General features: G+C 42.7%; 2 protein-coding genes across 7 annotated transcripts in view; one reads left to right on the top strand and one right to left on the bottom strand.

Annotated features, from left to right (window-relative positions):
* Nucleotides 1-2,311: 2,311 nt before the first annotated feature.
* On the bottom strand, nt 2,312-11,223 carry LOC133131115 (thyrotropin-releasing hormone receptor-like). The gene is made up of 3 exons (XM_061246265.1): nt 10,835-11,223; nt 8,202-8,613; nt 2,312-4,994 (listed from the first exon to the last, which is right to left on the bottom strand). Exons 1-3 carry the CDS (start codon nt 11,221-11,223, stop codon nt 4,506-4,508), a joined length of 1,290 nt encoding a protein of 429 aa, XP_061102249.1. The 3' UTR covers nt 2,312-4,505.
* A 13,086-nt stretch (nt 11,224-24,309) lies between these two features.
* Nucleotides 24,310-26,834, top strand: part of zc3h18 (zinc finger CCCH-type containing 18) — a 49,554-nt gene continuing 47,029 nt past the window's right edge. Inside the window, exons 1-2 of one of the 6 annotated variants that reach the window (XM_061246242.1) lie at nt 24,310-24,381; nt 25,680-26,581. In XM_061246242.1, the coding sequence (XP_061102226.1) occupies nt 25,691-26,581 (891 nt within the window). In that variant the 5' untranslated portion in view covers nt 24,310-24,381; nt 25,680-25,690. The other 5 variants (XM_061246239.1, XM_061246238.1, XM_061246243.1 and 2 more) reach the window with 5 other exon arrangements.

The following is a 26,834-nucleotide window of genomic DNA, read 5'->3' as shown; positions in this document are numbered from 1 at the left end:
ATAGTTTTGATGTTATGGAAATGAGAATTTGTGGTACAGTGCATAACAATAAGAAAAACAATCACTTTTGCAGCCATTCAGATTTACCTTCACTAAATTACTTTAGTGTTGTCCCTGACTGTTCACAGCCACATAAGGTCTGTATTGTTTCATTAGATTTGAATTAATCTATAATTTCAAGTTTTATTAGAAATACAAAAAAATACTCTTAAAATGCTCAAATACTAGCGAACACAGCTACATAAAACCATCATACTTTTTTTGCAGAATACGTTACTGTATTGTTATGCAAGAATGACATTTATTGCAATGCACTTGACAAATATTCTGTTCTAGCTGAAATACATTTTGTCAAGAATGTACTTTGCAATATTTTCAATATACTTTCGTTGCCCAAAGCAAGAAAATACACTTCAAGTAACTCCAAAACAGCTTGTGCAGCAACATCATGTTTCATTTATCATTATGCTTATGTTAAAGGAACGGGGACAGGCATTCCTCCTAGTTATCTTTTGCTTTATTTCGGCAGGTGGAAAGCATAATAAACAGAGGAGCGATTTCAGAAGGTCCCTTCGTGTGGGGACCAAACCCAGAGACTGCGCCCCATGTCCCACCTGAACAAATTCCCATTATACCATACTCACGGTAAGTGGACGTGAACACCTGTTCAGAGCCGTGCCTCCAGCTAGGCAGATCAGGCTCTGTGCCTAGGGCAGGGGTGCCCACACTTGTTTGGCTTGCAATCTACCTTTCCAATGGCCAGTACAACACGACCAATAAGTTAGTTGTTATAGTAACTTAATGTAACAAAGTTATCAACAGCAGCAGACTGGCTGCTCTATGTCAGTCAAGTGGTGAAGTGGCAGACCCCATAGGGAGGAGGGTCGTAAATTAGAAGAATGTGATAGGCTATTGAAGGATGCACTTTTTTTCTTTGCATATGTACCATTACTGTAGAAATGACAACTCTGTACAAGGTGCTTTGGAGTTACTTTAATGGTATTTCCCTGCTTTAGACCACAAACTCTTGAATAAGTGATGCATGGCAGCTTAAATTTGGCAGGTTCTGGGCACACGAAAAAAGGTTACACACAGACTGATATATTTCCGAATTTCTAATAATATTTAATAATACCAGAAAGTGAACAATCCCTTTATAGCAAGGTTTCACAACTGTCCTGCGCTGGTTTTACCAACAACCTCAGCTTCAGTTTTCTCTACAAACCATGCTGCTTCACTTCTGTACTGGAGCACAGTAAAATCTTTATGGTACACATGCAGTAGCTGGTGTACACAAATGTCAGATCAAGAGCTAATTAAATAATTAAGAGCGAAAGTTGGTGTAAAATCCTGAAAGATTTGAGGTTTCCTGAGTAGGAAAACTCAGGGTTCATTCCGATCGCTTATTTTTCTCCTCTTTTTTCTCTTCCTTAATCCAGAAATGGCTCAAGATCCGCCATCTTTAAAGATATTCCAACCCCTTAAATGGTCCTTCTAGCATCCCAATCTTGCCTTTGAGCATGGAAACATGAGCACATTCTTTGCGGAAGCATTTTTTCAGAATGCATGATGTATAAATGGTCAACATGTGGGTCTACCTCTCCCTATCTGCCACGTAGCTGTAACTGACATGACTTTGAACTGATGTTTGAAAGAGAAAGGATGTTCCAATTACCTAATTTGCGTTTTCTCAATTTTGTCACCTTCACTCTGTTTCTAGCATCTCCTGATAGGTGGAGCTAGGAGTAGACAGGAGAAAGAAAAAAATCATGAGGAGAAAAATAAGAATGAGCCAACAAGTGTCCTGTCTCCTTCTCATATTCCCATAGCATTTAAGAGCAGGAGTGCTGATCTAGGATCAGTTTAGCCGCTGAGCACATAAAGAGGAGAGACAAAGAATGCAGGCCCTGATTGGGTGCATAATAATGTCATTGCAGAGAGAAGCCATTTTATCTTCTCCATCAGTTTGCTTCATTTTTTAACATTTTTTAACATTTTTTAAAAGCATCATTCAAAAATGGTCAAGTGGTAAAAAGTGAAAGGTAAAGGCCTTTATTTTAAGATTCTGAATCTGTAGCTTTGACTGAAAGCCATTGCCTACTGAAATTGCTGCAGTTCTTGTTTCAGTTCCATTATGCCAAATCATCTCTGATCTCATTATAAAACTCTTTACAGTAAGAAATAGCTTGTAAAAATTAACAAATGATTGTTATGATATCAGAACAGACAGAAAATAAAAGATTATTTCCTCATAATTTTATTAGATTTGGAAAATAAACACATATACGATGCTAGACGTGCACTCATCAGATACAAACACAAAGCTTATTTCACACAGTCATTCAGACCTATGGCCTCACAGCATTGGCAGATCAAAAATAGCCTTTACAGACTGCAATACTGGCAATATCATATCAGCAATATAGTACAAAAGTGAAAGCAAACAGGTGTAAGTACGTATTTATCAATTTCTTAACCCATGTCAGATTAGCAGGGCCATTCCACAGTCCATTATTTATCTGGTAAACATACAGGCTGTGTTATAGAATAATTAATTACTCTCCACACTTACAAATGACAACAATTTACGACAATATCCCTTAGATCAAGAGGGCAGATTTTGCGTGCTGAAGAGACAGAGTGTGGGAGAAATGACATTTGCAGGTGCGCAAATTCACATTGAATATACCTACACACACACACACACACACACACACGCACAAACACACATCCAAAGATGAATGTATCTACACACACACACACACACACACACACAAACATACATCCAAAGATTAATGTACTGACACACACACACATCCAAAGATTAATATACCCACACACACGCACACACAGACAGATGAATAGGGTAAAGCACAAAGCTAGCCGTAGACAGAAAGAGAAGATATAAATAGATGGAAAATGAAAATAAGAGGGACAGGAAGATGAAATGCACAGCCCTGGTCTGATGGAGGAAACACTCCACTTCACAACAAGTTCCAGCCGGGCTCTAACAAGACAGTGACAGATGATCCCTCCCACACAGCTACACTGTCACATCTGCACAGCCACCTGATCTCGGGAATACAGTGTATCACATTTATATTCATAAGGAACCCCTACCGTTTCTCAGGTGACACATCCAAATTCAGAAGTCTTCCAGCATATCAGTCTACAATATATCACGTTCATATTCAAATATAACAGCTAGCCTCTCACAAAGATAATGTGTCACATCTGTATTAACAAAATTCATCTCCCAAGAGCAATATTCTGTAACATTCATGAAAGAACAGCATTTTCTCTTAGAAATAGTGTCACATTTGTATCCGTAAAACCCCCCACCCTGTCAGTTTGACACATCCAAATTCATAGGGAACAGCAGTCTTCCAAAAGAGCTACAGTAATTTAAATTCATAATGAACAGCTAACCTCACACAGTGTGTCACATCCATAGTCATACAGGACAGCAGTCCACCAAGAGAGATATAGCGTCACATTCATATCCATAAAGAACAGGCGCCTTCTCAAGAGCATACAATGTGTACATTTGCATTCATAGATAACAGCCATATTCACATAGATACTGTGTATTCATCTGTATTAATAAAGGACAGCAGCCCCCCACACAAGTAAAACACTATAGCAGTGGTCGAAGAGAGATGCAGCATGTCATATTCATATCCATAAAGAACAGCCAGTCTCTCACAAAAATTATCTTTACATTACCAGTCCTAACATAACCTCCCCTCAGGAAAGGTTCTGATGGAGCATGACTTCCCCAACATATACTCTGAAATGTCTTTTATTTCTTCATTGCGGTTTAGATCAGAACCTTCCAGGCAGTTGTTTTCTTTTATTACAGATGATTGGCCAATAATTCTCCTGTGTGCTGAGTCATCAATGGGTGGCCAATAAATCTCCAGTGATGTTTTCAGCCAAGTTTCACTTCCACTTCAATTTGTAGTAAAAAAAAAATACTGGTCAATCAAGCTCAAGGCGAATGCAGTATTGGTAGACTCAAATTCTGTTCAGTGGGACAGTGTAACAATACTTGCATCACTTTTCACTGCACAGACATTAAAATTAACATTTTGTTATAATCTTTTGCTATGCAATAAGAACGTGCTTGTCAGTAACTGGCTAACTATTTGGATATCTTGCAAGATACATGTACTCATAGCACTGAATAAAGTACAAAGTACATTTGACATAATAAAAACCGTCCGAAAGAGTGTTTTAAAGAGTAACCTGTCGTCCTCCATTGTTGACTTTACAAATTCCTATAACATTTGACAGTGGCCGGGGGTAAAAGTAGAAACATTTTGTATTTTGAAAGCCAGCTCATCCAGTTATCGAGGCCAGCAGTGTTCCTCCATAACGGATTACAAATTTACTGTTGCTGTCTCATTGGCATCTGGCTTTCAGCCTGCCTCTCATAGTTCTCTAGTGCTAAGCATTCCTTAACATGTCCAAAAGTACAGGGAGGGGCTCCTTCTTGTGACCCTCTACACTATGCTGTGCTGCATTTTCTCATGTTCTGTGGGACTGGGTGCGGCTTTCAGGGGTTTGTCGAGCGTGTCCTTCCTCTCCCTCCATCTCTCCGAGTCGTCCGCATCGACTCCGTCCTTCCCGAAGGAAACCGTCTTCCCCTTCCTCTCCGTCTCCGTGGCGACCCTCGCCTTGGTCCCGTTGGCAGCACTCGGGGTGTCCCTGGCCACGCTGTAGCCGGTGGTCGCCATGGAGAGGGTCCGTCGCCGAGCCGCCTCCCCCTGACAGCGGTAGAGGTCGCGGAAAGCGGTGCGGAAACGCTGGGACATTAGGTTGTAGACGATGGGGTTGATGGCGCTGTTGGCGTAGATGCAGGTCCGGCAGAAGAGCAGGAACCAGGCGTCCAGGTAGGGCGTGGCCATGAAGGAGTTGACCAGCACCAGCGTGCGGTAGGGCATCCACAGCAGGGCGAACAGCACCACCACCACCGCCAGCATCTTTGTTACCTACCATGAGGAAGAGATATCGTCTGCTGCACGTTATCAACAAGTATGAACACACATACGCTTTATTCATGTACAGTGCAGTCTGTATGTGTTCGGACAGTGATTGTTTTCAACTGTTTGTTCGCTGGAGTACAGAGCGAAAACAAGCAAAAAAAAAGTGTCACTGTCCAAATACTTATGGACTGCCCTGTATATTTGTTTTGTCACAACCATTTGAAATGTTTACTGACTGATATATTCTGGGAAGAAAGTGAGGAAATTAACTTAGAGAGAGTGAGAATGAATATTGAATATCATCTTGAGTATTTTTTCTTCAACCTTTCTTTGTAGCAAACCACAGCGGAGGATGAAAAGGTGGATATAAAAAGGCTGTGCTGACGCATGTGTCAACAAGCTGAAAACTGCAAGGTTTTCTTAAGAGCATATTCCCCCTAATGCTAAAATGCATTTTCTGACCTTTAGAAAAATTCTGAAATTGTTGTGGAAAAATGCCTAAAATGTACAAGGAGGTAGCGGGGAGGTGCAGCTTAATTAAAGCTGAAAGATAATGAGCGTGCGGCTTGGTTCTAAAGGCACTCATCAACACAAATGGATTTCAGAACAAAGCATGTAGACCGGACCAGCAAAGGGTTTTATTTTCCTGGAAACAGGTAGGGTCACTGGTGCTGACACTGACAAAGCGTTTATGTCCAAAGACACACAGCAAAGGTAACAAGCCCATAGCCCTCTACACACAGATATACTGCTCCGTCATCCCACACAGGGTGCATCAGCAGATTTCACCAATGTACCACTCCATCATTTAATATACTGCCTCTCAGCAGGTTTCCCTGTCCTGAGCTGCCCCTTCCTGGGGTTTAGTCCGAGGGTCACAATGTTCCAGACTGGAAAGGATGAAAGTGTGTACTCGTTCAGAATGCCTGCAAAGTATGAGAGCTGCAAATCACTTGAAATAATGTTCTTTACTTGTGTATATTCATTCTTATTTCAGTTGTCATTCCAACTGCAGCTGCACCACCTGGTCCAAAAATGTCTCCCAAGGGCACAACAACAACTCATTCCAGAAGTAACAAAATATCCCAGAAGAACTTCCAAAGACCTGCAGGTCTCTCTCGTCTCAGCTAAGGCCAGTGGTCATGACTCCAGAAAAAGAAAGAGACTGGGCAAAGTTGAAACTGTATTTCTCATATTAATCAGCCGAAATTAGGACCGTCTACTAAATGAAGGTAATGACGTCAGCTGTGAAGTCAGCCACTAGGTAGGTAGACGTTCTTTATTGTTTTTAGCTGTTGACTCTTTTCAGTGTTGTGCAATTTTAGCTCACTACCTCAAGTTAGTCAACTGATTAAAAGCTTATCTTAACTGTATTCATATGCCCAACTTCTGGCGTCAAATAATGTTCCCCCAGCCAATGAAATTAGAGGTGGCGACAGTGTATGGGAGTGGGGGACAACTTGTTTACCATTCGCTTGTCTTTAAATGTGGAAAAACAAGATTGCAGCACTATTACTTTCAAGTTAAGAGTATTTAGTCAATTATTTAGTGGTGGATTCACCTGTGATGTGATACACTGTAAATTATAATCGCTATTATATTATTTATATTCTGCTTTCTGTCAGCACGTAGTTAGCTTAGCTCCAGCTCCTTCAGTGCCACATTTAGTAGGGAGGGCAACCAAAAAAATCATTTCTGGAAATCAACATGAATATGGTGATTCAAGTATCAGGTTAACCTTAAATTGACATGTTGTAGACAATAATTGTCCTGATGAGGAATTTTAATGTGATAAACCGACTGTAAAGGCTAACAATACACTAGCACCTGCTTCTTGTAAGTTTTATCACCACTGCTGTGAAGTAAAAAAGTTGACAAACTATGTTTGCTGTGAGAAATGTATTATATTATATATTGTCTATTATTTATAATAGGTTTTATTATCTGTTGGCCCAGGCTTATTCTTCTGTGAATACTGGCACTGTGATATGTTAGCACAACTTTGATATGTTAGCCTTTTCCCTGAACTGGAGTAGGAAAGCCTAAATCTCGCTACATTTATTTACAGTGATTTGAATGTAGTGGTTATCATGGGCCGTCAAGTTACAACAACCAATGTTAACTACACATGTATTGGCTGCATTATTTCCAGCATCAAGTTGGCAGAGCTATACCCCGACGGTGATATTAAGCCTAACATTTATACAAAGCTGTTGAATGTTAAATATTGACACCAGGTAATCACGTCGTTGCAGTATTGCCCTTTAAGAGAATCTCTGCTTGAGTTAAAAGCCCTGTTGATTAAATATTCTAGCTACTTGAAGTTTTTTGTGGTATAAATATTTTTCTTGTTAACTTTCATTTGCCATCAAGTGTATGACATTTATATTGCCATTTAGCTGAATCTTGAGTTCTTGAAATCTTAAGTAGCATGGGGTGCCATATTTCTTCTGCAACACTGGAGTGCGATTCCAAATGCTTTAAATAAACGTGACAGCTTTCACTTCTATTTTGTGATGGCTCTAGTGTAGACTCAAGCAACTTACAAGTTGATACAACTTTATGATTGGATTGCTGACAAAAGCAAAACATTCTGAACACATCTAGACTCTCAATTTCTCAACGTGCACTAGATGGATGCATTAAACTGTTAATATGTACTACATTTTCTCAACCCTGCCCCCTAGAGGATTTGCAGAGCCTGCACCACAGTTCCCTGAAGTCCTGTGGGAAAATACTGGATTCTGTATTATGACTTAATTGTAAGAAAGACTGCCACACAAAACAACATTAGCACTTTAGTTAAGGAAGCAATTGAATACATCTGAATAATCAGAAACAGCTGAAAAGCCAACTGTTGGTCCCCTAAAATGGAGGGACTATATGTAAAAATGGATGTAATACCTACTCGGATCACCCGCTATGGATGTAAATACCCTCAAATGTGAGGTCTGCACTTTAACCTCATTTTCATTGTTTCATTTCAACACAAAAAATGTGTTGGAGCACAGAGCCAAATAAAATAAATGTGTCCAAATACTTATGGACTGCACTGCAGATGACCTTATCAGCTGCTACAGCGCAGAACCTGTTTTCTGTTTTCCAGGACACATTTCACCCGATAGATGCATGTTTCCCGTGGGACACATTTTCCCAGAGCAAACACTTTTTTTCCTCAAAGGGGGCAGGTTTTCCCCATGCACAGCGGCGCACCTGTTTCCTGGAGGACAGCGCGCTCCTGTGGCGGCCGGCTTTGGCTCCGCCCTCGGACGGCTCCTTGCAGCTCCGGCGGAGCGTGGTGGTGGCGTGGCCCCGGCTGCTGGCGGGCTGGGGCACGGGCCCCTGGTAAAGGATGCGGGCGATGAGGGCGTACAGTACGATGGCCAGCAGCAGGGGCAGCACGTAGAAGATTGCGAAGTCGATGAGGTAGATGGGCAGGTAGAGGTCGCGCGACACCTTGTATCCGCACTGCACCCGCTGGTCCGCGTTCACCTGGATGTCCACCAAGAAGAACCAGAGCAGGGAGTACACGCAGGTGAACGCCCACACGCCCGCGATGATGCGCTTGGCTCGGGAGACCGTGCACACGGTCTGGGCCCTCATCGGGTGACAGATTGCGATGTACCTTGAAGAGGGAACAACAAAAAGCAAACCTGTGCCAACCGATGTGCAAAACACGAGAGAACAACTGAGCCTACACCTATTAGGGGTGTACTGCACTGCAAAAACCAAAACAAACAATAAGCCAATCTCAACAAGTATATTAGTTTTATAATTAGTATATTATAATAACAAATCTATACTTGAAATCTTATTTCTATTCATTTTGTTTTGCTAAATAAATATTCCCAATTAGGTGAGACTTGTTTCCAGATTTGCCCATAAGGTAAGAAAATTTCACTTGTCAAACAAACAATAACTAAAAACAACCTATTTTCTATGTCATAGACTAAAATAAGATTTTAAATCTCATCAAAAGACTAAATTGTTAAGGCAGACTTTTTTGATGTGTGGGTGCAGGTTTACCTGCTTTCCTTGAACCTAAAGTAAATTCAGGCCATGGTGTATGGACAATCAGTTATTTAATTTGTACTTTACGGAAACACTCCATAAAGCCAACACACACAGTGGTCCTCCAAGATTTGCTTTCATTGATTTATGCAAGTTTAGAATTCTTTTTTCCTCTAAATCAGCTCTAAATGGTCATGCAAATGGAACCTTGCCCACAATTCCTCTCCCCTTGATTCTACAGATTTACTTGTAAGTTATGGTATGTTAGTCAGTCACTTATAGAGACAGAATACACTGCAACATATCATAATAATAATAATAATAGAACACTTTTGTGAAATATAATCATAGCTATGCTCCACAGAAGCGCAATTAAAACATATAGTATTGGGCAAACGCTACGGTGTCAGAGAGGAGGAAGATGGTCATCAGTAGCACGAATCAGGCAGCACGAAGAGTCGGATACAGTAGGTTTGTGAAAGCAACTTCACAAGTGAAGCTGGGACAGTAGATGTGCTGGCAGAGTGTAGAAAGGAGGAAGATTGGCTGGTGTGATTTGTGGGCTATGGAAGCGAGCCAAATTAAGTTTATTTCTGGAGCCACCTAGAACGTCTTTCCGACTCCAATGTTGGACGGCAATGGGTAGGAGAAGATGGTGCAGGTGTGAGTTGTGCAATGGAATTGCTCCGTTGAAGCATATTTTATGAGGCCGTATGGTTAGTTTGACGCAGAGTCGCTACACCTAGCGACATAATCAAGCTCTTCAATGCTTGGTCGGAGTTTTTGAAAGCAAACGTGTCGAGGTTAATTCACTTCCTGTTCATAGTGGAATCAGCATGGTGCGTTTTGCACGAGCAGGGTGGAGTAGCGGTGTCCAGCTATGGGTAAATCATATAAATAGAGTAGGGCAAGGGACTGGAAATTAGCAACCAACATTGTTCTTCAGGTTCCGCAGATTGTCCTTTCAACCTCCTTGAGACCCAATATGGTTTTCTACTCAGAGAGGGATCGGATAGCTTACTTTAATGAGTTAACAGTGCTGTGCAAGGATGCAATTGCGGAAGCGTTTGAAAGGAAGAAGCTAAAATACTGATTTGGTTGCTGAGGCAAGGGAGCATGGATGGCAAGCATACGTGAGACTGGTAGAAATAGGTGCTAGAGAACTAGAAGTCAGCGACATCACTCCCATTGGAATTTGACGTTCGTGGACGATCACAAAGGAAAGCACTTCAAGAGCTATCCAAAGCAGCTGAATGAGCCAGTCAGCGGTTGTGGATAAGGAGAGGGCAGGCTAGTTGTGGAGCATCTTTGACTAGCTGATAGTTAGCAGATAAAACCAGATTATATGAAAATCCATATGGGACTGGTGGCACTGAGTAGGCCTTAACAGTGCCAGTGTTACAACCTTCGCCACTGGAGAGGTCCATGTGGAACTGGTGTTCAATGCATGGGGCTGATATGGGTGTGAAACAGCAGGCTTCACCGTTGAGCCTTCTGGAGGTGTCGTGGCCCTACAGTAACTCAATGCAACACCAGAGAAGGAAGGTGCCCAGTCACAACCCCTTGTGAAATACTTGCATTAGCACTGATGTAAAATTATTGTTCGTTGCCTGGTTATTTAGTTGGTAGGAACCATCCTAGTTAAGGAACATCTGAGCTGGGCACCTTTATGCACAGCCCCTAAGTATAAGCACAACGAAATTATCATATCCTGTGTAATGTAAAATGTTGTGAATTGTTGGAATATCTATAAGACTAAATGATAATAAATGTAATTTCATTATATGCTGGCATGCTTTCTTTGTGTCTTTAAGTAGTGCTCGCTCTGCGCTCACCTCTCGATAGTGAAGGCGGTGATGGAGCAGGAGGACACGTTGATGCCCAGGTACTGGAAGTAGGTGATGCCCAGGCAGCCAGCGTGCCCGTACACCCAGGTGCCTGTCAGGCTGTCAGAGACGTTGGGCAGTCCAGCGGCCACCAGCACGATGAGGTCAGCCACCGCCAGGCTCACCAGGTAGCAGTTGGTGGGCGTGCGCATGTGACGGGTGGTGAGGACCACCAGGACCACCATGACGTTTCCCACGATGCCCAGGCCGCAGACCAGCAGCACCAGGAACACGGACACCGTCTTGTACTGCAGCGACTCTGAGACTGGGTCCGCTGTGCTGACCAGCGAGATGTTTGTTGGGGTGTCCATTCTGGAACTTGTGTTTTCTGTCATCATTGTTTGTGTGTGTGTGTGTGTGTATTGCCTTTAATTGAATGTATGTGACTGTAGGTGAGTGTAGGCAAGTGTTTCACAGGTGCCTTGGTCTGGACTTGACTTAGTCAGTCTCTGCTGTCCCTGTGTCCTTGCGGGTTACTGAAAAGGGTGTGATTTCTGTATGCCAGTGTGAATCTCGCCAAGAGGTTCCCCCTCAGAGCTTGCCACTCCTCCCAAACACAATCAGAGGCATCATTTTCACCATCCCCTGGGAGAGAGAAAAACAAGTGCTAAAGGTTAATGCCATGACTGGCATCATAAAGACATCAGTAAAGGTGTTTTCACAACGTGATGCAGCCGTGATGATTAATTACACGTGCGTTTATCCCTGCGGATAAGCGCCGTTCGCACGCCTCCCTGAGATGCGAAGCTCTAACGGCCGGCTTTGCGAGGGCTTGTCAGTTTGTCACCATGGAAACGAAACCTGGCGTCTCCTCTGTCCTTCATTCTTTTACTGCTGCCTCCTGTCTCATATCTACACAGAGCACCTTCCAAGTGCATAATTGACCTGGTATTGCTGCCGAGTAAATCCGCTACATGTTAACAAAGAAGAGAAACATTCGGTTTTCGAATCCAATTGTTACAAGGCCGGCATTTCATCCGTCGTTTATAAATTCTTGCACACTCCCATCTCCTGTCAATTGTCACTAGGCCTAATCCTTACAAAGCTACATCACCATATTGAGGTGTTCTGGACATTATTGTCTGTTTCCAATATTTTCTTATTGCTGGGACTGTCAGCCCATCTTTTGTATTATTCAGAAGTAGAAAGCAAAAACAGCAACAGATAGAGAACGGACCACAGCTGAGAATGATGCCATGGAGGGTGACTCAACCTTATGGACTGCACCAAAAAAGTATTCATGTAAAAATCCCCACCCATGATCCCATTTGGAAAACATTCCCCTGTAAATTTTAGAAACTGTGATTTTGCTGACCAGACACTTACATTAGATTGTTGATATTTATAACATAAGCATAAGATAAGTATCCACATTGATGTCAGACTAACACTGTAAATGTGTACATATAGCATCCGTCTTGTTGACAAGCAAAAAAGCAGTTGTTTTCAGGTTCTTATGTAAAAATGAGAAAAGCTTTTTTTAAATTGGTACATCTTCAGGCTGCCTTCACCCAACAATACAAGTGACCTCCGGTGCTTTCAGTGCTTTTACTGTAGGTTTGCCATTTGTGGAGTGAACTTGGGGTTAATCATTTCATTGTGTCATGTTGATTTCCTGTCATGAAGTGTGCACCTTGTTCTTTCTGCTTCTCACTATTTCCAGCAACGGGGTTTTAAAACCTTTCTCAGGTTTATTAGTCAGTCGACGTATGCTATGATTGGAAAATCCAGCCAGACATCTGCGACTTCTTCCCCCCTCTCTTTCCCTTTGAAATTAGGTAACCTCTTCTCCAGACAATCCCCGTTGATGAATTGAGGTGACCACGTTTAAATCAAGCCTGTTGTACAATATAAGCTTGGCCCGGTGAAATTTCACACCATATTTTATATATAGGTAACATTAGCAATAACTTTTCTTCCATGCAGAAATACCATTAGGCAAAGCATTATTTTAGCTGACCTGACTTTCACAACTGTACTGCTGAAGCATTCAGAGGGCACACACAGGAATAACTATGGCATGGTGAAGGGAAAATAAGTCATTCTTCCAAAGGGATCCTTCTGGGACTACACCATAGCGAAAGGGAAATTTGGTAATTACAGCATCCTAAATTGAAAGGGAATTCAGTGATTATCTCAGAGTGAAGGGAGATGTATGTTCAGAGATGCTCTTCTGCATACCACTGTTGTAATGTGTGGTTATTTGCAATACTCCGTCCTGTCAGCTTTGACCAGTCTGGCCCTTTTCCGCTGACCTCTCTCATGAACATGGTGTTTTTGCCTGAAGATCTGCTCCTCACTGGATGTTTTTTGTTTTTTGCATCATTGTCTGCAATCTTTAGGAGATCAGCAGTTTCTGAAATATTCAAACCACCCTGTCTGGCACCAACAATCTTTCCACAGTCAAAGTCACTTAGATCATATTACTTCCCCATTCAGACATTTGGTCTAAAAAACAGCTGAACCTCTTGACCATGTCTGTATGCTTTTATGCATTTGGTTGCTGCCTCAAGATTGGCTGATTAAATATTTGCATTAACAAGCTGGTGAACAGGTCCACCTAATAAAGTGCTCAGTGGACCTCATTTATCAAATGTGAGCCAAATGCAATTGACTGTATATCCATCAGAAATGCACAAATCAAAGTTAAAAGTTTTCGGATGTCAGTTTTTTCGTAGGAGCCGAAAGAATGAGTGGTCTCAGCTGTTCGTATTATGTGCGGAAATTAAAGCACGCAGTTGTAATGCTTGCTTTGTGCTTTTATTCATATTTTATTTTGATTTAGATTGGCAAATTATTTTAATAAGCTAATTGAATATTATAATTCATATCATATGAAAACGCAACGGGATTCAACATGAAAATGGGTGATGTTTCATTCCGGTAATCCTGATTAATTAATGCTTAAGTGGAGCTATAAATATAAATATAAATATAAATTCCATAAAAATATTGCTAAAAATATTGCTATAAATATTGCGTCGTGATAGCTTAGACTGTTTCTGTTTCTGTGGCTGGCCTCTCTTAACATTACATCTTCATATTTCTTTATTAGAAGATTTAGGGACAGTCTTCTATGACATAGCCTACATTGGAAAGAGTGCATTGTCAACAACTGAGATGATTTCTTTGCTGACTGATGCACTTCATTTGTTTACAAGCTTTGTTTTTTGCCTCACGTTTAATTTCAGAGGTAGACCTGCACTGTTTTTCCCAATCGGAAGGTGGTAATTCAGTCATTTTGATATGACATGAATGCAGCATTAGGCTTCATTGCTATGGCTGACCTTTATTTGCATTACATTAACTGCTTTATTAGAAGATTTGCTGCATGGCCACATAACCACTTTGTGTGAGGCTTGTGACAGACACCTCCTTCTGGTTCTCTGCAAGGACAGGGAAAATATATCGACTATTGCTGCTGTCACCCACAGTGGGATTCCAGATAGCGACGTCTCTCCTATAATTTGCCAAAGCATTCCTCCAGCCCAAGGTACTTTCCTTCCCTCAGAGAAGCCTGGAAGGCAGCAGCTTGTAGAAATAGAAAAGTAATCGTGATGGGTTCAGCAAACTAGCTAGCTCAGTAACATAGATACAGATATGTAGTAATATGTAGCCTACACATAATCTGTGGTTGGATGAGCTGAACCTGGCTTCCAGGCTTCACTGTGGGGAGGAAAATGCCACCCTTTTTGCCTCCCGTTTAATGTCAAACACAGCGTGTTAGTTGAGAAAGTTTATAACAGCTAGGCTATAGCTCTGGCAATTCACTGCTTACCCTATGGAATAAAATATGTTTTTGGCTTATATTTCCTCTAACAGAACTTCAATCTTCGCTTCAGAGAAGCTTTTTTTATCCTGTTTTCGCTATCACTTTAAATAGCCGAAATTCCAAGATCCTCATATGGTATTTTAGGGGAGTCAACTTTGCTAATCACATATTTTGTGAACGCGCCTTTGATGTACAATTAATATGTATTTATCAACATACACACATCGATATGGAAAAAAAAAAGATGCGTCCAATGGAATCTTTTCTCTTGGTTCCAATCACACATACATTTGCATACGGATTTCAGAAAATATTGATAAATGAGGCCCAGTGAGTGTACATTCTGCCTAATTTCCCCAAATGCTATTGAATGGCCTATTCAAATTGAAGTAGCCAATACTACATTTTGATGCACAAAGATACACTGTTTTGCTTTTCCTTTAATAAAAAGGCCAAATTGAAGTAGCCTAACTGTATTACTCTTGCTTCTGGCTCATTCAGGGTCACTTACAGCCCACATGAATAGTTGTTTATTTTGAACACAGGGACCTGAGATCACAATACAACTGCCTCTAGGCACGCAATGCTTCCACATTTGGCTCAAATAGTATGCCAATTTCCTGTTTACGCAGAAGTGCATCATTACACACAGGAAACATGCCATCAGGGGTGTAGCCCAGGGTATACTCAATTAGCGGGGTGTTTGTGTTTACTTTCTTCTCATTCATGGGTTTAGTATTGACGCTGTATATAGAGCCAATTATTCTGTCCTCGCTATAGATAGACTAATTTTTCTAAGAACGTGTTCCACTTTTGCCTGTAAATGTGATTGAGAGAGGGAGTGAGAGAGTGAGAGAGTGAGGGAGTGAGAGAGTGAGAGAGTCTGCTATGTCCCCTCATCCAGCACCCAGCCGGTCCTGAGGCTTACTTCACTAACACCCTTTAACACTTTACAACCTCAGGAGCACAACATCAAAATTGAATCAATTAGAGTCAACCACATTACAACAAATTACAACAAATTTAACAAATGCTCTCTGACCTTAAAAACAGTACACCGTGGCAAACTATCTGACCATGGTAAAGAAGATTTTGACAATGCACAGATTCAGTGAGCAGAGGCAGAAGAGCGGGCATGACAGACCCGGCTGCCCGTGGAGGATAAGCTCTGCCCCCACTGCAGTCAGGGAGCAGTGGAAACAGAGCTGCGCTTCTTACTGGCTATGAGAATTACAAGGCAATTCCTGCAAGTAAAGTAATACTGTACATCAGATGTATACATATTAGCTTCAACTCACATTTTTATTAAAGGAAAAGCAAAACAGTGTAGCTTTGGTTGCCCAAAATGTCAACGCATGTCACAAACTGAGGTGACACTGAGTGACTCATTAATCAGTACCTGGGATTAATCAGTAACCCTTTTGCCCTTTTTCTCGGCTGTATTACTAGTTAATTACTGTTACTTTGTTGAATAATTTATTGCAGTAATGTTATTCAGTATTATTTTTGATTGTATGTCAGCTGTAAATTCCCATGTGCTTTGATGTTAAGAATGTGACATAAATGGGGTGGAGTACAGGAGGACGACGTTGGGAAATTGCTTTAATTACTTTAAAGTAAAGCAATAGAAATATTGTGATATTTCATAACGTTGACAGATACAGCCTATCTGAATATTTGAATTAATTTCGTGGAGGAGGTTGTGCTTAGCCAAGTAAATTTAATTATATGGGTTTATCGTGGGGAAGTATATGTATTTAATTTTTTGAAGAACGCAGAACACATCGGTTTTCTGTGAGCGAATATTATATTTCAAGCTGCTGTAGACCCCTGTCCGATGATGGTGAAACTGATTACGAGCTTTTTATATAATGAAGAAGCGCCTCAATGCCGTGTGCGGTATGTGATATGAAGCTGTGCCCAGTCAGAAATTTTAAATTTCCTGACTGAGTTTATCAGAACGAGATTAAGAATTAAAATAGAAGAGAATGAGACGCGCGCTTTCATGTGCGTAACTGTGCGTCTGTGTGCGAGCGGGCGTGTGTGTTCGTGCATGGGTTGCCTAAGCCAAATAATAATTAGGCTACAACTATATTTTTTTCCCAAATATAGCAATGCGTTTAAATTATTGTAATAATTATACACGCAAATCAACGAAACCTGTTGCTCAAAACGCTTACAGAGCTGGCTAACAAATCACGATTTCTTCTCATTTCTAAGCCACTGAGAATAACACAAAATCATATGAAAACACACGCATTTCATGACTACCGTCGGCATAAGACATAAGGCTACTCACAGGATGAGACACAATCTCAAAATAAAAATGTGGCATGCGCATAACCAGTCATTAATTTAGATTTCATAAAATATATTCCCATGGTTGTAGTAGTATATGCTTGAACAATTGAAGCAACTAACTTATTGTATGCTGGTTCCCCTCATTCTGAAGGTCTAACTCAAATTCTCCAATTGAATCAACAATAAAAATGAAAGTGTACCTTCGAAGGAATGCCTTACACATTTGCTAATATACCTATACATCAGATACTTTATATTTCTATACAACATAGTCTAGTCTAATTAATTATATATATTTTTTAAAACTTAATTATGGCATAGTTAAGGGAAACAATCGTACCTACCTAAAATATCCTTTTTGGCTCAAAAACAGATAACTCCGAATGAAAGGACCACTCGTAGATTGCCTTAATTAATTCGCTGTTTCTCTCAACATATTAATTGCTATACCTTATTCATCGTCATACCAAGTACTTGCGCACACGGAAAGCCCTTAAGTGCGCGTGTTTGACACCTGCAGCTCGAGCAGTGTCCCAGACTTGATAGCCGTAGCCCGCTCAGGGCGTCCGTCTCGTGTTATCGTCGCCACTGCTCTGCAGCCTTCCCTGAGCTGAAACAGCTGAAAACATTAATGCTGGAGTGCTTTCACTGGGAACACGTGGAGGGGATCACAAATGACTACTTTAGTTTTCTTGTGTAATTTTAATGTCACTTTCCTTCACGTTGAAATACTGTGATGGTCATGGTTTCATATGTGTTCAATATTATACACAAAATTAATGCTTCAGTTTATTAATATATACATTATAATAATAGCCAAATAGCTGTATGATCGGATGTTCTTTCACGTCAGTGTCACTTTTGCCACTGAAATGATACATCACGATTTATCACACTTTCAAATAAAACGTACGTTGCTAATAGGCCTATTAGGGAAGCGCGGTAGCTCTACAAATCCCAACATGTTCCGTTAAAACATTCGCAAACCTTATTTCATAGCCTTGTTGTCTAGCACATTAACGGATGACAAAAAACATAGTCCTATTTAGTTACTTATTTCGCAGTCCTCTTCAGATTGTCTGTGCAATCTATTTCCGTGATGGAATAAGAGAGACCAGAAAACATGATCAGGTTAGATCTTTATTGCATCTTTTACGTAATTGACTGCAATGTGATTAAATCATCTATATCAGTTTTTTTGGACTCCGGTATCTTTTGAGTGTGATTGTATTTAAATAAGTAGTTGGCGCATCTAGCGGTCACATGAACGAGCTAAACATGGACGGCGGTACAGCAGGAGATAAAAAGGGGCAGTCATTTCTTACCTGGGCAATAAAATCGGGATGGCACCTTCAACATCTATTTACCCCCATCTAGCGGCAGGAATTGGTACAGGAAGTATATGCGTTGTATTGTCGGCTACTCCAAAGAGAACAGCCGGATCTTGAAGAATGCTCATGTGTTATGAGGAAGGCAGTGTTCTTTGCAAACAGGAGAAAAGACTGACTTAAGAGCCAGGACTGGAAGCCCCTTTTATACTGAACTGGCCGCAAACTTTGTTCTCTGATTTATGTGACTTTACATAGTATCATACATGCATGCAAATATTTATTTCTGTGATATCACATAGCCCAATATAAGTACGTGTTGTGAATGCATATATTGCCCCGTGTCTAGCTAGCTACCTGGAATACAATAGAGTACCACAGTTAGTCATAACATCCAGAAGTGAGTTGGCATTTTTGAGCCATCGGTCTCCTAGATAGATTTCCCATGTTTTTTCCCATAGTGATTTCAATTTAAATCAATTTAGGTCTGCATTTATATAGCGGCTTTATCCAAAGCACTGTATAATTGATGCTTCTCATTCACCCATTCACGTACACACTCACACACCAACGGCGATTGGCTGCCATGCAAGGCAACAATCAGCTCATCAGGAGCAATGTCTGCCGAAAATAAGGTCTGTGGTTAACATAAGCTAAAGTGAGTTTCATGTTTGTTCTGTGGGTTAAGTTGCATCCGTTAATATCTCAACCGTGAATTTCAAAGCTGTTATGTGCCTTAACATAACAAATAGGCAATAACAAATTGAATAACAATAAACATACAGGAGAAATAAATCAAATTCTACATCTACAACACATAACTATTGTATAATAAATCTTTCTTTATTTTTCTTTTTGCCATCATTGTTACTCACTGTCCCTCGGTTAGTGGAAAGTGGCAATGTGTTCTGCTAAAGGAATGGTAGCCTCTAACTGAGAGCATGTCAAATTATTTTATGGGAAATACAGTGACCTTGTCTCGTTATATTTTTTACATGTTGTGAGGAAATTAAGCTCTGTCTCCACCTCTTGAAAGTCACAGAGTGAGCACAACCTGTTCTCTCTGGGCAGCCAGGTCTGTCGGTGTCTACCTGTCTCAATGGCCAGGTTGTGTTCACTGACTCTATATTTTGTCAGTGTGTTCCTTGCTTTTATTTCTTTCACTGTGGTCACATAATCTGCCACAGTATACTCTGCTTAGGGTCGGATAGCACTCTAATTTTCTCAAATTTTGTCCCGCTAGGTGATGTAATTTTGTTTATTTTTTGCTATAATTTGTTCAAATTATTTCTGTGGCGTTGAGGCTTGAGGCTGCTTTGTGTTAGGAGGGGTTAATGAACTAAGCCTCAAGACTGGCTGAGGGGACTCTTGTATCCAAAATGTAACTGCCATTTTTTATGTTAATCAATAATGGGTATTGGCATAATTCTGCCCTACATGCATTGTTTGGTGCATTCCTCTGGACATGAAGTTCTGCCTGCAGGGTTTCTATGGGGTGCTTGTCCCATTTTGCAAAATCTTGCTCTGTGAGCAGACCCCACACTTCACTGCCATATAATGCAATTGGCTGAATGACTCATTGGAATATTTTAAGCCAAATTTTGACAGGCAGTATAATTTGGATATTTTTCTTTATGGCGTAGAATGGCCTGCAGGCTTTCTCCTTCAGTTAATTTAAGTTCAGTTAATAAAACCTAAATTGTTGTGTAAACTATCATTTATTATTGTGCTCTATAGTTTTTTTTGTTCGTTTTTTTTTCGTATTTTGAACCTGTATTTGTTTCCCTGAAATCTAGAACTTCTTTGGACTATAGTCATTTTTGTCTTTGTCATATTCATTGTCAAGTGAACTTCCCAGGTTTGACACTGTTTCTCTATCACAGCCAGGCTTTGCTGTAGTCCATGTTCTGTGGGTGACAGCAGAACCAGGTCATCTGTATAGACAAGGAATTCATGTGAAGCACTGTACAATAGATGCCTCTCATTCACCCATTCACACACGTACTCACACACCAACGTCGTTACTAGTTCCTTATATCAAAATTATGAAGAAAAAACATACTCAGACACGCACTTCTTGACTTCATGAGTAGGTGTAGGATCATTTTCCATGATAAGAGTGGGGTTATCCTGCAGTCTGAACCTTTCCTCTCTGTGTAATGATGAACTAGACACCCTTCTCAGCTCCTTCCCTGAGGATGGCACCCCACTGGTTCTCCTCGGAGACTTCAATATCCACCTTGAAGCCTCCCAGGCTGCTGCCTTCCTACCACTACTCCACTCCTTTGACTTCTCCCTGCAACACTCCTCCAACCCACAAGGCGGGCAACATCCTAGATCTTGTCTTCTTGAGGAACTGCTCATGCTTAAATTTCACGGTTACCCCTCTGCATACATCTGATCACCATTTCATCTCATTCTCCCTCCCCCTTTCTCCCCAACCTCCCTCCCATCCTCCTACCCCCACTTCCTCAGCCCACCGTAACCTCAACTCCCTCTCAGCCTCTTCCTTTGCCACCACTGTCACAGCCTCTTTCCCCCTTCTTGAATCCTTCTCCAAACTCCCCACTGACTCTGCATCAGCCACCCTGCGTTCATCTCTCTCCTCTGCCTTTGACTCTCTCTGTCCCCTTGTCTCAAGGTCACCTCGCACATCAGCTCCCAGTCCTTGGATGTCAGACACCCTACGTACCTCCAGGGCCAGCTTCCGCGCAACTGAGAGGAAGTGGGGAAAATCCAGAGACCCATCAGACCTCACAACCAACCAATTTCTCCTGGCGGCATTCTCTTCTGCTGTCACTGCCACCAAGGTAAAATATTATAAAAAATATTATAAAACACAAATTCACAACTCCACTTCCCCCGGAAACTGTTCTCTATTTTTTCCTCTCTCCTCAGCATGCCTCCTCCTCCACCTCAGTCCTCCTTTGCTACTGATGACTTTGCAGATTATTTTGATGAGAGACTGGGTCGTTTTTAAGATCACGGCCCTTCCAAAGAAGATCAGTCTGGAAAGGTACCTTAGCTTGTCAAATGTGTATTGGCTAAGTAGGTAGCTAGTTTACTAGCCTGAGCTATGATGATCATCGTTGTATTGCCAAACGTTATCTTAGCGATTGGCAACTGAACAAACAACCCGTTTTGACTTGTTTACTTGGTAAGGCCGCAACGTGGTACATAGCAAATTCAAAATAATAAAATTGGATAGTGTGAAATGTGTGCCTTTTTAATTTGGCAGAATGGCTAGCTTGGTCATCCATTGAGAAGATCACAGACATCCCCAGATCCTTCGCAAGCACCGCCCCCCTCTCTGTGCCCCTCCCCCCTCTAGGCCCATCCCTTCCTTTTCCACTTTCTCTCCGCTTACGGACTCTGATGTTTCTCAACTTCTGCTCTCCCAACGCCCTAGAACCTGTGCCCTTGACCCTATCCCTTCTTCTCTCCACCAAACAATCACACCTGACATCCACCAATTTGTCACCTCCCTTGTGAACTCCTCCTTGTCTTCTGGCTATTTTCCATCATCCTTCAAGAGGGCCCACATCACCCTGCTACTAAAAAAGCTTACCTTGGACCCCTCTATCATCCAGAACTACCGCCCGGTATCTCTTCTTCCTTTTCTATCTAAAACAATGAAACAAGCTGCTTCTAATCAACTTTCTTCTTTCTTTTCTAAGAACAACCTGCTAGACCCCCGTCAGTCTGGCTTCAAACCTGGCCACTCGACGGAGACCACACCCCTCTCCGTCAGTGAATCACTCCATGCTGCACAAGCAGCCTCCCTCTCCTCTGTCCTGATTCTTCTAAATTCTTCTAGGGCGCCCTGTAGCATAGTGGTTAAGGTAAATGTCTGGGACCCGCAAGGTTGGCGGTTCGATCCCTGGTGTAGCCACAATGTGATCTGCACAGCCTTTTGGCCCTTGGGCAAGGCCCTTAACCCTGCATTGCTCCAGGGTAGGATTGTCTCCTGCTTAATCGAATCAACTGTATGTTGCTCTGGATAAGAGCATCTGTCAAATGCCATTAATGTAATGTAATGTAATCTCTCTGCTGCCTTTGATACTGTGGATCACTCCATCCTCCTGTCCTTCCTGTCAGCAACGGGGGATCAACCTGAACTGGATCAAGTCCTCCCTCTCTGGTCGCTCCTTCCAGGTTGCCTGGGCTGGTACAGTACTGACACCTCAGCCCCTTGCTACAGGAGTTCCCCAGGGCTCAGTATTGGGCCCGCTTCCTTTCTCTCTTTACACTAGATCCCTTGGCCCTGTTATCACTGCTCATGGTCTATCCTTGTACTTGTACTTCCTTGTACTTCCTTGTACTTCCCTCTAGGGTCTTTCAGCGAACTTATCCCTGGTTATGGGTATGCACTTTGTTGTACGTCGCTCTGGATAAGAGCGTCTGCCAAATGCCAATAATGTAATGTAATGTATCCTACCACCGCTACCCCAACTCTTCTTCTCATTCATTTCTGACAGGCAGGTTTCAGCCCGCATCTCTGCTTGCCTGAGTGCCATCCAGAGCTGGATGGACAACCACCATCTAAAGCTCAACCCAGGTAAGACTGAAATGATCTTCATTCCTGCTCTTACCTCTCCCCATCTAGATCTCTCCATTTCCCTAGGGGATACCTCACTGGCGCCATTACCTTGTGCGAGGAACCTTGGCGTGGTGATGGACAACAGGCTGTCCCTTTCCGAGAACATTGCAGCAGTGACCCGGTCATGCAGGTTCCTCCTATACAACATCCAGAGAATCTGCCCCTTTCTCACCCCCTACTCGACCCAGCTCCTGGTCCAAGCAATGGTTTTGTCCTGCCTGGACTACTGGCTGGCCTCCCAGCATCCATCGTCAGACCCCTCCAACTTATCTAGAATGCAGCAGCTCGTCTGGTCTTCAACCTTCCCAAACACTCCCATGTCACTCCCCTGCTTACTTCCCTCCACTGGCTGCCTGTCATGGCTTGCATCAAATTCACAATATTGGTGCTAGTCTTCCAAGCAGTTAAGGGGTCAGCCCCAGCTTACCTCCAAAAGATCATCAGACCCTACATGCCTGCCAGACCTCTTCATTCGGCCACTACAGGACGCTTGGCACCTCCCCTTCTGTGAACTTCCACCTCCCGCTCACAACTACTGTCTGTTCTGGCTCCATGGTGGTAGAACGAACCCCCCATGGAGGTCAGAACAGCAGAATCTCTTGCCACTTTCAAGCGCAGACTGAAGACACACCTCTTCAAGCTGAACCTCTCCCCGTCCCCTCCTACCTCCCTGTAAACCTTAACTGTTGTCTTTACCTGTGTTATTTAATTGTGTCATTAGGATGATACCTTTGCAAGGTAACTCCTTGGCAAGCTGTTTATTCATACATTTGCGTGTTGCGGTATTAGTTGAAATTATACTTTTCTCTAGGGTCTTTCAGCGCACTTATGGTTATAGGTATGCACTTTGCACTTTGTTGTACATCGCTCTGGATAAGAGCTTCTGCCAAATGCCATTAATGTAATGTAATGTAATGTAATGCTATCGCAAAATTTTTACGCAACTACAACAGACTCCTGGCCACAGACTGATTTGGAATACAGTTCCAGACCGGCATTACTTTAGTAGTGACCTTTGTCACTTTATATGTCTCCACAGCATTGATAAATCAGATAACAAAAAAAGAGTGCTGACACTGGAATTGGTGGAACTTAGTTAAAGATGAAATTTATATAAACAAAGTTTTTTCACACATTGTATACGTACACAATAGTTTATTGGGATTTATAGTAGCAGCAGAAATACAATACTTGGTCTGTTCAAGATGCATACTAATCTAGACAACAGGCAAAATTTAAATAACAAAAATTGAGGGATTGAATGGCCTTCTTATGCCTTTGTTAAAGAAGCAAATTTCTTCTGCATCGTTTCACACGGTTTTTTTTTTCAGAAGAGCGATGGTGACACTATCGACGTATGATTGAATAGTCAACGAAGATATAAATGAGTCTATCATCTTGTAAAATATACAGCATCTTTACAAGCACAGTCTTGCGAAAGGCGACACTGACTGTCGTGTCGTGATGACGTCAAGGCAATGGCCGCTCTCACTGTGTAATGCAGAGTTTTTGATTCTCTCCGGTAAAAAGAAAATAACATTGATCTGATTACTTATTGTTGTTTCTCAAACTCAGCCGGCAGAGACTGGGTAGTTTTTAAGATCACGGCCCTGTTTCCAAAGACGATCAGTCTGGAAAGGTACCAGTTAGCGCGTCAAATGTGTATTGGCTAAGTAGGTAGCTAGTTTGCTAGCCTGAGCTACGCTTAGTCTGGTTGTTTATAGGGTTAATTGTATCAGTATTAATGAGCAGAAAACTTTGGTCTTAACATACTAATTGACAAAACGGTATTCGTGAACGGAATCTTGCATCAAAGTGTGTTATGTAGATTGGATACATGTTGCAAGAAGCTGCGGCATTTGCAGAAATCATCTACGGCGCCGGTGGCGTGGTGGTGGATTGCAAGGGCAGTGTTCGGGCCTGCTAGCTTGCTAGTTCGCTCAACACATAGCAAGACGTCCGTCGTTGTATTGCCGAACGTTATCTTAGCGATTGGCAACTGAACAAACAACCCGTTTTGACTTGTTTACTTGGTAAGGCCGCAACGTGGTACATAGCAAATTCAAAAGAATAAAATTGGATTGTGTGAAATGTGCGCCTTTTTAATTTCGCAAAATGGCTAGCTTGGTAATCCGTTAGCAAATCCACTAGCTAGCTAGTTCACAATATCCAGCGAGCGACGGGTGACGCTCTGTTGGACTAACCTGGCAAGTTTTATTTTTTTATTAAATGTTTTTATATCGACGATTTTGAGAATTTTTATATCAATTTTTAAATATCGCTTATAACAGCATGAGCTAAGTTAGCTGGCTACCTACCTAAGATAAACAACGTTTTGACGCGCATTATAGGTATTCGATAACAATTTACGGTGGTATTTGCCGGAAGTTGGCAATTTTATGCAGAGATAGAAAGCTAATGTCAGTAGCTACCTATCTCTGGCTGCCCCCCCAAATCGCTGTTTTTTTTATTAGTTTTTATTTGCTCAGTGAAGTTGACTCTGGTCTTAGAGTTGTTAAACAAATGGACTGTGTTGACAGATAGACAGACAGGCATACAAAATGACTGTAATGCAAAATAAATCATTGGGGCAGACTTTCTATTATTATATGAATTAATAGTAGAATTGTGCTTTTGCAAAGTTTGCATATTCTAAAATTTTCCTTGGGGAAGGTGTGAAGTCCTTTCTGTCCTGCCCAGTTTTTTTGTTTTGGCATTTTGGAGGGATGTGAGGTGTATACTAACTAATGGCATAATTGATGTGGGCCTCTCTTACTCCTCTTGTTTCTAAAGAATAATTTGTAATGGACACCCCCGAGAGCCCTGCCCAGTCCCCGCAGTCCCCACTGGAGGAGGAGAGAGGCTACTCTGACAGCGAACTCCTGAACGACGACGAGCAGGACGGAGAGGAGGAGGAAGAGGGCGGGGGCGGTGCCTCGGAGCTGGAAGACGAAGAGCTGGAGGAAGGGGAAGGTGTTGAGCAGGGGCAGGAACGGCAGCAGGAGCTACTGCATGACGCAGGCCATGAGCGTGTGTCTGAGGAGGAGGACGAGGATGAGGAGGAGCAACACGAAGAATGGGGGCAGCCGAGCAGGGATGAGGAACTGAGGGAGGGAAGAATGGCATGCCAGTTCCCGGAGGAAGATGAGGAAGAGGAGGAGGAAGACGAGGACAGGGTCAGCACCGGCCCCAAGTCTCCCGACTCTGAGCTGGATCACGAGAAGCTTCTGGAAGAGGATGACGAAGATGATGGGGCCAAGGCGGCAGCGCCGGCTCTTACGACAGAGCGGGCCCCGGCTGACGAAGAGGAGGACGAGGAGGAAGAGGAGGTGCTCCAGAGGAGGGTGTTGAGTGACCTCAAGGACGAGTCGCCCTCCGTGTCACGAGAGCTGGACGAACACGAGCTGGACTACGACGAGGAGGTGCCAGAGGAGGCGCCCGAGGAGGCCGCCGGCCCCGCCCAGGAGGACGAGGAGGCGGGGAGAGGCAGGGCCGGAGAGGGAGGGGAGGGGGACGATGACGAAGAGGAAGAAGAGGACAAGGGGAAGAAGGCCGAGGTCCTGCCCCCTCAGGAGGAGCCGCAGCCCAAGAAGCCCGAGGAGCCCCGCCCCCCGGAGAGGGGCAGGAGGGAGTCTGTTGTCCGCGACAAGAAGAAAGACGAGGACGACGGGGAGATCGACGAGGGAGAGATCGACGTGAGTAGCCATCGGCTTCCCCATTAGCGCTTTCGAGCTTTTTCTCCGTTGGCAATGCCCAGTCGTGTTCACCTGCCATGCTCATTGTTGGAACCGCTTAATGTGAGTTTAGGAGAATGAAGGCAATCACTTGCTCTCCTCCGAAAAGCGTGACGCAGAGCCACTACTCGTTTTCACATCGCAGTCCACAGGTAGAGCTTGCACAGACACGAATCGCTTGGTGTGCAGTGACACCAGCCTTTTGGCCTGTCTC

The sequence above is a fragment of the Conger conger genome, chromosome 6 (assembly GCF_963514075.1).
Source record: "Conger conger chromosome 6, fConCon1.1, whole genome shotgun sequence".
Taxonomy (NCBI): domain Eukaryota; kingdom Metazoa; phylum Chordata; class Actinopteri; order Anguilliformes; family Congridae; genus Conger; species Conger conger.
The sequence above is the reverse complement of the archived record's forward strand: the minus strand, read 5'-3'. Positions and strand labels throughout refer to the sequence as shown.

What these genes read in the sequence shown, in the direction of transcription:
- LOC133131115 (XM_061246265.1), bottom strand. Translation starts at nt 11,223, where the DNA reads ATGATGACAGAAAACACAAGTTCCAGAATGGACACCCCAACAAACATC. An exon ending in ACCGCCTTCACTATCGAGAG is followed by an intron (nt 8,614 to 10,834) that starts GTGAGCGCAGAG and finishes TCCCTCTTCAAG; the next exon opens with GTACATCGCAATCTGTCACC. An exon ending in CGCTGTCCTCCAGGAAACAG is followed by an intron (nt 4,995 to 8,201) that starts GTGCGCCGCTGT and finishes TCCTCATGGTAG; the next exon opens with GTAACAAAGATGCTGGCGGT.